This window comes from Camelus ferus, chromosome 8 (assembly GCF_009834535.1).
Source record: "Camelus ferus isolate YT-003-E chromosome 8, BCGSAC_Cfer_1.0, whole genome shotgun sequence".
Classification (NCBI taxonomy): domain Eukaryota; kingdom Metazoa; phylum Chordata; class Mammalia; order Artiodactyla; family Camelidae; genus Camelus; species Camelus ferus.
Genome location: NC_045703.1, coordinates 38,658,950 through 38,673,907, shown reverse-complemented (window position 1 = coordinate 38,673,907; position 14,958 = coordinate 38,658,950). Strand labels below are relative to the sequence as shown.

The 14,958-nt window shown below is 35.4% G+C and overlaps 1 protein-coding gene across 1 annotated transcript in view; it reads left to right on the top strand.

Moving 5' to 3' along the window:
- The first annotated feature begins 1,996 nt into the window (after positions 1–1,996).
- The window catches only part of TBC1D32 (TBC1 domain family member 32), a 111,423-nt gene continuing 98,461 nt past the window's right edge, over positions 1,997–14,958 (top strand). The window contains exons 1-3 of the mRNA XM_032484881.1: positions 1,997–2,174; positions 2,346–2,503; positions 8,838–8,999. Of these exons, the coding sequence (XP_032340772.1) occupies positions 2,349–2,503; positions 8,838–8,999 (317 nt within the window). The 5' untranslated portion in view covers positions 1,997–2,174; positions 2,346–2,348. The remainder of the gene's footprint in view (positions 2,175–2,345; positions 2,504–8,837; positions 9,000–14,958) is intronic.

Here is a 14,958-nt window from a genome sequence, read left to right as displayed (position 1 = left end):
ATTTTATGTCCATTTTTTGTTTTAAGTTCTGTATTTCTGATCTATTAATGGTTACATTTGAAATTTCACTATGCCTACCCAACTAAGCTTAATATCTTAAACTCCCTTTAGAAAAATTCAAGGATCACAGAATACTTCAACTTATCATTACACTTCTTACTTACACAGGGTTGTTTACAGTATTTCAAAACTATGCATTTTTACCTCCACAAATTAAAATATTATAGATTACTCTTTTATACAGACAATATTTATTGAGATTTACTTAAACACATTGCCCCTCTCATCTCCTTTTTGGCTAACTTTTCTTCTTAAATATCAGGTATTCTTTTATGTTTTTTTTCCAAGGTGTATCCTTTAGAGCAGTGGTTTTCAATTTGTGCAGTTCAAATCTCCTCCAGTGCCCCCCTCAAAAAGCATTTTAGAAATATGTGGGATATTTTGTCATCATAATGATTTGATGGCATTTATTGGTATTTGTAGTGTGACCTAAGGAATTCTTGAAAAACACAAGATATTCTCCCACATAAAAGAATTATTCTGATTCCTATGTGACTTTCAATGGTCCTGCTGGACATTCATGAAGATGAAAAAGCTCATGATAAGTATCTGAGTCTAGGAACTAATTCCATGTATATAAAAAATAGTATTTGGCACAGTTTTAATGCACTGATTTTTCCAGGAATGTAAAAACTATGTAAATCAAATAAAGAGTATATTTTATTTTGTTCTGAACTTTACCAATAATAGTTTACCATTTCAAAAAATCATATCACTAGTTGTATATTAATCCTGGTGTCTTGAGTTGCCAGTACAATTAAACTGTGTTGGTCTGAAAATGTAGTTGTCACATTGCTAGTGATTCTAAGCATGTGCATGTGTGTGCACACATGCACATATACATATTGGGTTTTATACCTTCACTCACATTAAGGAAAAAGATACTGGCAGAGTTGGTTCTAGTGGGACAATCAAAATTAAGCATATATTTCACCAAGAAATGTGTGGCTAGAGCTGGCAAAGATATAGCATAATTTTGCTCCTGGAAGTAATAGCTTAGACATCAAAGTAGTCATTTATCCTGGCTAACATGTAAAACTTGTCAGATGTTGTTGGACCAGGGGTGTAAAACATAAAGCTGGATAAGGGTGAATTTACTGACATTGAACCACTGATCAGTGGCTTGAGACTGACTATTCTGCAGGCACTAGGATCTGATCCTAACACTCTGCTAGGTTGGTTCCTTGTAGCTTGCACATGATCATAGTCTGGGGATTTATCTAGATTGGAAACTGGATGAGGGACCATGATTACCTACTGTAACCTCCTGTAGAGTGATATTTATAGAAGATATATAATAGTGTCGCTCTGGGATCCTACTGTGTCCTACTACTTACAAGATAAATCTCTAATCCCTTAAGAGTGTCAAATAGGACCTTTTTCCGATGTGGCCCACTTACTTCTCTAGACTCCTCACCTCTTTCTAATCCTACAAACTCAAGGACTGAAATATGCTACACTCTCTCAGATCCTTACCCTTTGCATGTCGTTTGTTTACTCACTTCTTTCCTTGGCTCTTTAATTGTGTTAAAAGGTGATTCGGGGTTTCCACAGCACCTACCTGGAGCATTTCTCTAGCATTACACTTAACTGCATGGGTTGCAATCCTTCACTTTTGTCTGTTAGATTTTGAGAGCATCCTCTTCTTCATAGTTCCTAGTACGGTGCTTCATAAGGGTTAGCAATCAACAGACGTTAGCTGTTAGAAGGAAAGAGCACCGCAACACTTCAATACCATTCACTCAATTAAAACTTTTCAAGCTGCTTTCAGTTTCACTTCTATTATCCTTCTTTTATTGACACTTTTCTCTTCGTACTCTTTTCCCTCCCACCTACAACGCTTTCAGCGAGCGCACCTGGCGCTTCTTTAGGAGCCCAGTAGTCGGCAAGCGGCACTCCCTCCCACCTGGGAAGACACGTCAGCGTGCTGACGTCACGCGTAGCGCTGACGTCCTGCCGTCAGGTCCACCCATAGAGCCTCTGGGATTTGTGTTTTTTTGTTTTTTGTTTTTTTTGCCGTTAGCTGGGGCTCCTTGAATTCTGGTGGTACAGAAGGCCGGCAACGACGAGTTCTAAAGCAGGGATCCCGCGGATCCTTGCCTCCCCAGTGCAAGGTAACTTGCTTTCCTGAGCGACGCGGGCAGCCGACGGCCTACCCGCAAGCGTTTGCCGCGGTCTCCAGGGGAACGCGCTGTGCGCCGGCGGGGGCTGGGTGGGGACGCGCGTGCGCAGGGCGCGACGTTCGCAGGACCCTGAGTAATGGGCTTGGGCGTTGATTCTGATAGGGGATGGCCCATTTCTCCGCCGACGACGAAGCGATGCTGCAGGCAATGCTGAGGCAGCTGTTCCAGAGCGTGAAGGAGAAAATTACGGGTGCGCCGTCCCTGGAGTGCGCCGAGGAGATCCTCTTACATCTGGAAGAAACTGATGAGAACTTTCACAAGTAAAGTTGCTTTTGATGTCTTAAGCAAACTAGCTAATTCAGAAGATGTCCAAGTGTAGTTAAAGAATGTTCATTTGATTATTGTTAAAATAGTGCCCACGTAAGAGGTTCCTGTTTTCGTTTATTTACCCAAATGCCGAATTTATTTTTTATTCTTATTTTCCAGAGCTTTGCCTTCTCTGTGCTTTACTGACACCGCTAACATATCCTAATTATTTTTTCTCCTGGGCAGCGTTGGAACATTAACTGTAAATTATTATTGTTCATGTAAGAATGATTTTATTATCTCGAGGGATTTCTGTCACTATACCTAAAAGCATTGAGTTCCCAAGATCCCTATTCCTTTACTGATCTGATGTTTCAGTGGATGCACCAATTCTGCATTCTGAGCACTGCAGGAATACTCAAGTGAGATTATTAACTTCTTATAGAATAGTTTAAGTTCCTACAAAGGGATAATGTACATACTCAGATGTCTGCGATACACTTTGGGAATATGAGTGCTCTGGGTTTGGGAGCAGTGGAGATAGGAAGTTTAATGAGAGAGGCACCATTTGAGGTAAATCTAAAGGATATGTTTCTTTAGAGACGTATATTTTTCTTTTGATTTGATTCAAGTTGTGTAATTTAAATTAAGCCTCTCCACTGAAAAGTTTACCTCCAGCTTCCTCAGTTTATTAGTAGTAGTGATGTTTTTAATTCAGTATTTGCCTTTCATTTTGATCTCAGAGAAGATGACACTTAGCATTTTTCTTGTTATGTTACCTTTACTGACTCTTGGGTATAGTGGATAGGGAGACTCCCAATTTGGGAGGCCTGTGAAACGTGTGAGTCCTTGCCCGCTGGTTGAGAAAGAATTCTCAGCAATGGCAGAAGGACAAATTAGGGTGGGGGGAACGGCTTTATTGCTCACAGAGAGGAGAAAAAAAGTAAAAAAAGAAAACACTTGATCAGGGAGCCGTTAGCCAGGTAATCAGTCAAGACAGCTCCAGCCCTAGATTGGGCCGTGGGGTCTTTTATTGGATAGCTCTGCCATGTTACCTTCATTCCAGTGGTGCCAGTCATCTTTTATTATGGGCTCTTTCCACCTGTGGAACTCAGCACTAAAATAGAAACTTCAGCGGGGAAAAAGAGAAGAAAGAAAGAGATACTGGGGTATGTCCATGGGATTGACACAGGAGTTGTGGAACATAAAATGCCCTGTTGAATGGCTAAGTCCTTGGAACCCAGGAGCCAGCTATGGGATAAGAGAAAATACTCTGTGATTCAACAGCTTGGCATTTTCTTCCCTGTGTTAATAACCACCCTAGGTTGGTAAGCCTGTCTAATCAACTCTCACTGGGTGCCCTGATGTTCTTATCTGGAACTTTTACCTGTTTCATACATGGGCATAGGGATCCTTGAGCCCTTTAATATTCTGTGTGGAAGTTTGTGTTTGCTTGCAGTTTTATGGAAGAGGCATTTACAGTTTTCCCCAGATTCTCAGGGGAGTTTTAAGAAGTGTATAATTCTTGTTGATACAGAATTTCTAGTTTAATTAGTATTTCTGGTTATCTGTATGGTTTCTTTTGTATTTCCATGACTATCTTGTTTATTTCTTCATTAAATCCACTACTAATAGCTGATATTGTATTATAATATTCTTTATTTGGAGATACCAGAGACCAGCTTTTATTGTTTAGCTATTGAATTCTTAAACAGAAGAATATAGAAAAACTGCAAATTCAGATTTGGTCATTAATGTTTTGTATACTATGTAATACCAATTTACTTCACACATCCACATCAAGCATTAAGTTTGAGACTTTATTTCTGATTTTTACTTCACATGCCAATACTTGTTTAAAATATTTGTAAATTACTGACTTTTTTTCTATGATTATATTCTGGGAATTTGTCCATTTAATCTAGATTTTTCAAATTTATTTATATAAAGTTTTTTGTTAGTATCCTATTTCCTTTTTAATATTTCTAGTGTCTATAGTTTTATTATTCTTTTTATTCTTATTTTTTATTTGTGCCTTCCCTCTTTTGTTCTTGATCTGTTAGTGCTATAGGTTTATCAATTTTATTAGTCTTTTCAAATAACTAGCTATTAGCTTTGATTTTCCTTTATATTATGCATTTATTTTGTGTTTTATAAAATTTCCTTTTTTTTCCTTTTTGGGAATCTTTTTAAACTTTTGTGATGAATGTTTAGCTCATTAATTTGCAGCTTTTATCCTTTTTAAAATGTAAACATTTAAGGCTACACATTTGCCTGAAAGTATTGCTTTAGCTGTGTCAATTTTTAAATGTTTTTCAGGTTAAAGTTGGATCATTCTAGTTCCTCTCAGCAGTGTCATGACTGTTGTAATAAAATAGTTTACTCTTCTTCAACAGTTCATTAGCTAGATTAAATGCCTGCTGGTTAGCTTGCATAGTTAATGTTTACTGTTTAATAAAGAGATTTATTTGTGGCCTACCTAGAAGAATCCAGACACATTCAAATTATAACAAGTCTGTAGTCTTGAAAGTAAGATTTATAATCCTAAAAGTAATTTGAGTAGTTTGTAGTCTTAAGTATAGACAATAAAATTCACATGTTAGCTGCACTAGTCTGAGATCTGTGTCTTAGGAGGAAGGAACTCCTTCTGTAGCAGGAAAAAGGAGGAGATGCTTATGTTTGGTGTTTTTATAGTATCTTAGAATCTCAGAGTTTGATGAGGTCCTGTTAGTCCAAGTACTCATATTTTCATTTGTCTTTCTATTCACTGACCTGACTCTTCTGTGTTCAAACAGTACATTTTCTTGTGTCACTTAGGTATATGTTGCTTCCCAAAGTGTTTCATGCATCAGAATTATCTGTCGTCCCATCTCCACCATCAAAACATTGGTTCCTTAAATCCACCTGATGTTGTTTTAGTGTGTTGGCAAGAAAAAGAACCTTATTATATAGACTTATAGGGGAATCTGGTGTTTCTAGGCTATTAGCATTTTTATAAGAAAATGATTGTTGAGACAGTTGAGTCCATAAATGATGGAATTTCAGGTAGTATAATAAAGTGGCGGGGAATGCAGTCATTTGGGGGAGAAACCGTAGTGTAGGCAACACAGCCCTATCTGGGGATTTGCCCCATAGTGCAGGTGCCCTAAACTTTCTCTGCTTTCCATTCCCTGTTCTATTCTATTTTTTTACCTTAAACTATACACTTCCTCAAAAGAGACAAGCTTTCTCTGTTTTCTGAAAGTGGCAGCTAGAATTTGAGGCCTGTGGGCATGTGTGGGGGGTAGTAAAGAGGCATAAATCTAGAAGGATAAATTTGGATCTAAGAGGGCTCTAAATGTCAATAGCAAGATGTGTCTTAAATTTAGTAATAATGATAGTAATAATTTCTACTTCTTATTAATTGTTAAGTTTATGTCAGGCCCTGTGTTATTGTCTAGAAGCTTTACGATGATTTCCAAGATGGATGCTTTCCCCATTTTACAGCTGCAGAAACTTGAAGCCTAGAAGGAATATGTAATTTGGGCAGCCTCACAAAGCTAGTAAGTCTGGGAGCTAAAATTAAAAACTAATTCTACATAAGTCCTAAAACAATGTCAGAACCTGCTTATTCCAAGTTATTGGGATTTACACTTAGTCTGTTAATTGAAAAAATCATTTAATATAGAGGATCATAAAATGATACCTATATATTTTAAATATTTTGAATATAAAGCAACTAAATGTATGCTTATTCATTAATAGTTTGGCTTAATTCTGCTTCTTTGAGTAGGAATCTGCTGATCAGAGTGCCAAGAAACTTAGGCTAATTTAAAAGCTATCTGGATACAGAATCTGCCCAGATCAGTGGTTCTCAAATTATGGTTCTGGGACCAGCATAATTGGCATTGGCATCGGCCTTGGCCTCAGCATTACCTGGGGACTTTTTAGAAATGCAAATTCTTGGGCCCATGGTAAACCTGAGTCGAAGCTCTGAGAGTGGGGCCCAGTGATCTGTGTTTTAATAAGCCCTTCAGGTAATTCTGATCCATGTTATAGTTTGAGAACCGCTGATTTATAGGATGACCTAAGAGGGCTCTTGCAGTTATTTAACTAAAGATTATGAAGATGTGAACATTAAATCTCTTGGCAGTGGGAAAGGAAAGAGTTTTAGAAGAATTTACAGAATTATAGCGCTTGCTAACTTATTAGATCTGAGATGTAAAGGAGAAGATTGAAGCTATACACAGGTATCTGATTGAAGGATGGTAACATTAACAAAGATGTATGTCAGAAGAGAAGGTGGTTTGTGGGTGGGTGGGTAAGATGATAGATTTGGTTTTGGTTATGCTCATTGGGTGAAAAAACATAGTGTAGCCTTGTCCAGTAGGCAGTTAATATACGGGCATACCTTGGAGATATTTTTGGTTTGGTTTCAAACCAATACAGTAAGGAAAATACCGCAATAAAGTGAATCACATGTTTTGTTTTTTTTTTTTTTTGGTTTCCCAGCACATCTAAAAGCCATGTTTACCTTATACTGTAGTCTATTGAGTGTGCAATAGCATTATATATAAAAAAGTGTACCTCCCCTAATCAAAAAAGTATTGCTACAAATGATAACCATCATCTAAGCCTTCAGCAAGTTTTAGCAGTAACATCGAAGATCACTGACCACAGATTATCGTTAGAAATATAATAGTAATGAAAAAGTTTTAAATATTGTGAGAATTACCAAAATGTGACACAGAGACACAAAGTAAATAAATGCTGTTGGAAAAATTGTGCTGATAGGCTTGTTCTGACGCAGAGTTGCAACAACCCTTCAACTTGTTAAAAAGCAACAATATCTGTGAAGTATAATAAAGCAAAGTGCAGTAAAATGAGGTATGCCTGTACAGGTCTGTATTCTGGGGAGACATTTTTGGCTGAAGAAAGAGCTAAAGAAATCACCTGTTTGTGCTGAATCTGAAGTTGAAGCTATGGGAGTGGAGAATATTCTTTTTAATTTTGTTGTTTGTAAATTGTGAAGTTTAAGTTTTTGTCTGCTGTCTCCTTAATTTAAAGTAGTGCAATGAAGTAGACATGATCATTGCCAAGTTACAGATGAGAAAACAGACTTCCCAGGGCCAGTCCAGCTAGAGGGTTAGAGCTGGAGCTGGTGTCCAGGCTATTTTGACTCAGCCTGTACTTTTGCTGTAATACTATATGACTTCATGTCAAATATCTCTCCTTGACTCTTGAGGCCTGCACTGTCTGTGGCAGGCCTGCCACATTAGTGAAGCAGCCATGGGGATTCCAGGAGGCAGTGATGAGTTCAGGGTTATGGAAAGATTAGCAAGGCAGGGCAGGAAATCCCAATCAAAATCAGTTAAAATTGAAAATGAAATCCTTTGGCTACCTGGGTAAGGTGGCTGTTCTTTAGAGGACATCAGACATTTAATATGGACTGAAGGCTATATGCTGGATACCATGATGGACTCATAATTATGTGAAGAAAATTGTTGAGGCTCTCCTGGATCTCTTGGACTGTGTATATGCAAGCCTCTTACACAATCATGTATTCAAAATACAAGTCTTGAACATAGTGGCATTTACAAAAATGGCCTGTCCTAAATTATCTGTGTCATTTAAGAGACCACAGAAACTTTAACCTTTCTAAATCATGCTATTAATTATAATCATTGCTGTTTATTTTCAGTAAACATGTTTTTATAGAATAATTATCTGCTTTTGGAATACTTGCTTTCCCATACTTGCTATATTGTCTAAGTTTGCAAATGAATTTTAATGTTAGCATCGACCTAACAGTATGAAGAAAAATGTCCAATGTATTGAAATGTATGAGGTACTTCTGTCTGTAAACGTAGAAAAAAGCTGATTAGGTGGAATACAGGTCAGTTCAAAATGTACACAATTTCACAATGTACACAAAAGTCTTCTGACGACTGGAGCTTAACCTTTTCCTATTTATTCTTTCATAATTACTGTTATTCTAGTATAGTTTTCTTTGTCAGCTTGAACAATTATGAAACTCTTTAACAACTGCTTTCCCTTCCCTTAAGCATCACACTTAAAAGATATGAGCACAAAGTGTGAAAAGACTCCTAACCCACTAAATGTTGCGCTGGCCCCGAAATTTTCTCTCCACCACCTGTCATCTTTAAATGTGATTTTTGCCATATGTCTCAGAGAAAAACAATAAAATTCTAGATTAGCTGTCTGATTGGGATGAATAACTAATTTAATCTTAGTTTAAGGTAAGAAATCGGAATATGTTACAAATCTTTCTTTGATAATTTTTTTTCTGGATATGATTGATAAGTAAGTTCATGATATTGACTGCATTTATTTTTCAAATTGTTTCAGCTATGAATTTGTGAAATACCTCAGACAACATATATGCAACACTTTGGGGTCTATGATTGAAGAAGAAATGGAAAAATGGACATCTGATCAGAATTGGGGTGAGGAATTTGGCTATGACACAGTTGTACAGCATGTTACTAAAAGAACTCAGGAATCTAAAGAGTGAGTATGCCCACAGCAATATCTATATTTTTTAAATTCTTACTTTTTATTGAAGTGTAGTTGATTTACAATGTTAGTTTCAGGTATATAGCAAAGTGATTAGGTTATACATATACACACATGCATATATATTTTTTCAGTTTCTTTCCATTATGGCTTATTATAAGAAATTGTATATAGTTCCCTGTGCTATACAGTAGGTCCTTGCTGCTTATCCACTTCACTTACAGTAATGCCTATCCATCAATCCCAAACTCCAAATCTATGTCCCACTCCTTCCCCTCCGGTCACCAAGGTTTGTTTTCTACGTTGGTGAGTTTCTCCCACAGTAATATTTTAAAGTTTTTTTCTCTCAACAGAGCTCTTTGAAAGCTCCCCTAACGTATGTCTTCCACAGTCTATTTCCCTCATAGCAAGCAGAATGATTCTTTAAAGCAGTAAGTCAGATTGTGCCACCCTTCCAGTCAACTTTCTCTGAAGGCTTCTCATCTCATTCAGAGTGAAATCCAGTTTCTTCGGTAGCCTACAAGGCTCACCATGAGCCTTCTGCTCCCTCTCCTACCTGATTGCTTATCATATTCTCTCTTATTCCCTCATATTACACCGTTCCAGCCACACTGGTCTTGTTCTTTTTCAAACAAGCCAAGCAAAGCTCTCCCTCAGGGATTTGTATTCATGTTGCTTTTGCTACCTAGAACATCCTTTCCCTAAATATTTGTGTCATTCACTCCTTCACTTTTCACTTTCTTAAATAGAGTTGATTTTTTAGAGAATTTGTTAGTTCACAGCAAAATTGAGCAGAAAAATACAGAAATTTCCCATAAACCCCTGCTCCTACACATGCATAGACTTCCCCATTATCAACTTCCCCATTATTTCCTATCATAGTGGTACCTTGTTTCAATTGAGGAACCTACATGGCACCTCTTTGTTACCCAGAGTCCGTAGTTTACATTAGGGCTTACTCTTGGTATTGTGCATTCTCTGGGTTTGGACAAATTTATAATGACATGTATCCACCATTATAGTATCATATAGGAATTTTTCACATTCTTAAAAATCCTCTGTGCTCTGCCTATTCATCCTTCTCCTTTTCAGCCTCTGGCAACCGCTGACCTTTTTACTGTCTCCATAGTTTTGCCTTTTCCATAATCACATACTTGGAACCATAGAATATATAGCATTTCAGATTGGGTTCTTTTACTTAATAAAATATATTTAAGTTTCCTCCATGTCTTTTCATGGCTTGATAGCTCATTTCTCTTTAGCACTGAATAATATTCCATTGTTTGGATGTGTCAGATATCTTGGTTGCTTCCAATTTTTGGCAGTTATAAATAAAACTGCTATAAACATCATGTGCAGGTTTTTGTGTGGACATATGTTTTCAGCTCCTTTGGGTAAATATCAAGGAGTGTAATTGCATGAGTCACATCATAAGAATATGTTTAGTTTTGTAAGAAATTGCCAAATTGTCTTCCAAAGTAGTGATACCGTTTTGCATTTCCATCAACAATATATGAAAGTTCTTGTTGCTCTACTTACTTGACAACATTTGATGTTGTCAGTGTTCCAGACTTTGGCTATTCTAATAGGTGTGTAGTGGTATATCGTTGTTTTAGTTTACATTTCCCTGTGACACATGATGTAGAGCATCTTTTCTTATGCTTATTTGTCATCTATATCTTCTTTGGTGAGTTATCTACTAAGGTCTTTGGCTCATTTTAAATCAGGGTGCTTCTTATTGTTGAGTTTTAAGAGGCTTTTTTTCTTCTTTTTTTTTTTTTTGTATATTTTGGATAGCAGTTCTTTGTCAGATAGGTCTTTTGCAAGTATTTTTTCCCAGTTTGACTTGTCTTTTTATTTTCTTGACAGTGTCTTTCGCAAATGAGAAATTTTTAATTTTAATGAAGTGCCTTTGGTGTCTTATCTGAAAAGTCATCACCAAACCCAGGGTCATCTAGATTTTCTTCTGTATTACTTTCTAGGGACATTATAGTTTTCCATTTAGTATTAAGGTTTGTGATCCAGTCTGAGTTAATTTTTGTGAAGGGTATAAGGTGAATATCTGGATTCTTTTGTTTTGCATGTGGATGTACAGGTTTTCCAGCACCATTTGTTGAAAAGACTATCTTTATTTCATTGTATTTTCTTTGCTCCTTTGTCAAAGATCACTTGACTATAGTTAAGGGTATTTCTGGGCTCTCTGTTCTGTCCCACTGATCTATTTGTCTATTTTTTGGCTGATACCACACTGGCTTGATTAACGTAGTTTATAGTAAATCTTAAAGTTGAGTAGTGTCAGTCCTCTAACTTTGTTCTTCTGCAGTACCATGCTGGCTATTCTGGGTTTTTCCCTCTTCATATAAACTTTAGAATCAGTTTGTTGATATCCACAAAATAAAATCCTGGGATTTTGATTTGGATTGCATTGAATCTATACATCAAGTTGAGAATTGAGTCTTCCTAATCCATGAACATGGACTATCTCTCTATTTATTTAGTTCCTCTTTTATTTCTTTCAGTAGAATTTTATAGTTTTCCTCATGTAGATCTTATATGTATTTATTAGATTTATACCTAAGTATTTAATTTCTTTGTTGCCAGTATAAATGGTATTATGTTTTTAATTCCAAATTCCACTTTTTCATTGCTGGTATATAAGAGAGTGATTGACTTTTGTATATTAACCTTGCAACCTTGCTATAATCACTTACTTGTCCTAGGAGTTTTTTTGGTTAATTCTTCAAGATTTTCTGCATGGATGATCTTGTTATCTGTGAACAGTTTATTCTTCCTTCCTAATCTGTTTGCCTTTTATTTCCTTTTCTTGTCTTGTTGCATTAGGCAGAACTTCCAGAAGGATGTTGAAAATCAGTGGGGAGATTTACCTTGTTTCTGATGCTTCCTTACTCTTTTTATGTCTGACTGAGTTCAGTGTCTTCTTATCAGAGAGGCCTTCTCTGACCTCTCTACATAAAACCTAGCTTTTTCTTATTATTTTCTCTTTCCCTCACTTTGCTTTATTTTTTTTCTTACCATTTTTTGTCACTAATTGATAAAGGAAAATGTGTTTGTTTATTTTCAGTATCTCTCCACTAGAATGTAAGCTCTATAAAGGTAGATATTGTTATCTTTTTTTTTTTTTCTCCCTATTTCTGTTTCCTTAATGTCTCAGAAGTGCCTGGCACATCCAAGGTACTTAATGGATGTTTGTTGGATGCATTAATGATGTTGTCTCTTGCCAGTATAATCAATTTTATTTTACTGATGCTTGACATAATTCTCATATTAAGAGAATATCCGAAATGCTAACATCACTACTCTTGTGCTTTGGGGCCACTGTTAAGTAAAGTAAGGGTGATTTGAACACAAACACTGGGATACTGATGAACCAGATGGCTATTAAGTGACTAACAGGCAGGACACACTGGAAAAAGGGATGATTCACATGCTGGGCAGGACTGAACTGGATGGCTCGAGATTTCATCACCTACTTAAAACAGCACACAATTTAAAATTTATGAATTGTTTATTTCTGGAATTTTCCATTTAATATTTTTGGACCACAGTTGACTGTGGTAACTGAAACTGTGGAAAGTGAAACCACAGATAAGGAGGGACTATTTTATTATAATTCTTGGTACTCTATTTCTGGCAGTATTGTTAAACTTATTCTAAAAAGAGGACTAAAACATTTTATTAACTAAGAAAATGAAGCATTTTAATGCCAAGAGCAAAGTTTTATGTGGGACTGTTAGTAAATTACTTTTTATCTCTGGGTAAGCAATTTAATTATCTTGTGTTTTAGTTCATTCACGTGTAAAAATTAATACAATAATAATTACTTCACAAAGATTCTAAATGTCTTAATGAGTGTCTTCTGCTTTGTGAATCATGAATGACAGACTAAGTTGTACAGAGTATTATATTCTTTCTTTTTTGTGTGATTCTTTAGAAATTACTTAGGATTGATGTGGCAACTGTACATCTATTAAAAACATCTTATGTAGTAATTACAAATTACTTCTCTAATTAAATATTTTGATATTTTTAAAATAGGGCTTGCATATGGAAGACTTCATTTGTAGGATCTATCATATATTACTCATATATGTAAGTGGAGGTACTCATAGTATCTGTATTTTCATTGTTCATTGATGTTGTTTTTATTCACTACCTCTTAGAGCTTTTACTTATTTTAGCTTCTTGGAGTATGAAGGAATCTTCTCAGTAGTGTTCATATTCTGTCCTTGGCTTTTCCGAAACTACAGTTGCTACTATTAAGTTCTAGTTTATTTAACTCATGATACTGAGGGTCTTACTCTCTAGTTTTTTTTACTAAAAAAAATTATTCTTCTATCTTCCTTCGATCAGTTTGCTGATATTTCTTGCAGAAGAATTCATGTAAGATTCTGTTTTCTGGAGGAAATATGTCTAAAATAAAACTTACAAATTTTCTATGGCTTTAACTATTACTCTTACTCTTATCCTATAAATCATTGATATTTACTTTTATTTTGCTTTATGAAATCAATATATTGTGAGTTTTAAGGGGATAGGAGTTTATGTTGTTCACATGCTATACTAACTGGATTGGAATTTGGGGAGTGTAGTTTAGTCCTCTTCTCAGCTATCATCCACTTACTGTGGAAGGGGAGAGCAGCTCTGGTGCATAGCTATTGATTGCTACCAACACATTGTTATACGCTCTCTCACCTCCATAGCCGTTCTTTTCTGTTCATGTTTTCCCTTTGTATTGTTTCTAATCTATTTTCAACTTCTTTCAATACTTTGTGTTTTCTCATAATTTCTAGGACTTTAAAAATATATACATTTATAGATGTATGTGTTATATTAAATTTATAGTTATATATTACATAAATTATATATGATTAAATATATATTTTAAACTACATATAGAAATTACATATATTTAGCAATACATAATATATAATTTAAAATGTATTTTAAAATTTCTTTAAACTTTAAAATCTCAGTCTATTATTTCTATCCAGATCCCCCAGCATGATTTTATTGCTTTTATGAAGGAGAGTACCTTACCTATCCTTTCTTTGATTTATGCAGTTAAATGACCCATTGACCAGAAATATAAAGAAAGGGAGGTTTCTGTGCTTATTTTCTAATGTATTTCCATTATTATAATGATAATAATTACATCTATTATGCTTTATATTTACAAAGAACTTTCAGATATATATTGTCATTTATTTCTTGCTTTGGCTGTGTGAACTACGTCAGCTAGGTTTTTTTTTTTTTTTAGTTTGAAGTCTAAGTGGCTTTAGTCAATGATTCATGAATCGAGCAGCATCCCACTAGTAAATAGAAGGGTGCTTCTAGATTGTATTCTTTTTATATCATTATATAGTTGAGGAAAATGAGATTTATGTATGATGACAGAGTTGGTAGGTAAAGTAGTCAGGATTCAAATCCAGGTTTTCTGATTCCAAATTTAGTACTTTATTCACTATGTTTATTTAAATCTTTATACCTTCTTGTTTTAAATATAGACATTTCAATAGTACAGGTCGCATATTCCTCATTTGTAAAATGAAAAGTAGACTAGATTATTTTTATGTTTTTCATCTAGCTCTAAAATTCTATTTGTAAGGTTTTGGAGGATCTCAGTCTAATATTAATATGGATGCCTGGGAGTTTGCACTTAATAAATGGAGACATTTATTATGTTTTTAAAAATATATTTTTAGACCTATAGAGCTGAAAGAGATCTTAGAAGTTACCTTGTTCAAACTTCTACTAATTTCAGGAATCCTTTTCCTAATATCTCTGACAGTGGGTTCTCTAGCCTTTGTTTGAAAGGACCCACCAATAGCTTAACGCTTATTTAGGTCTCAGTTGTGGTGATGAATGCCTTTAAGGCATATAAATAATACATTATAGGCAGGGGAGAAGGGAAGGAAAGAAAACTGAGGAAGGG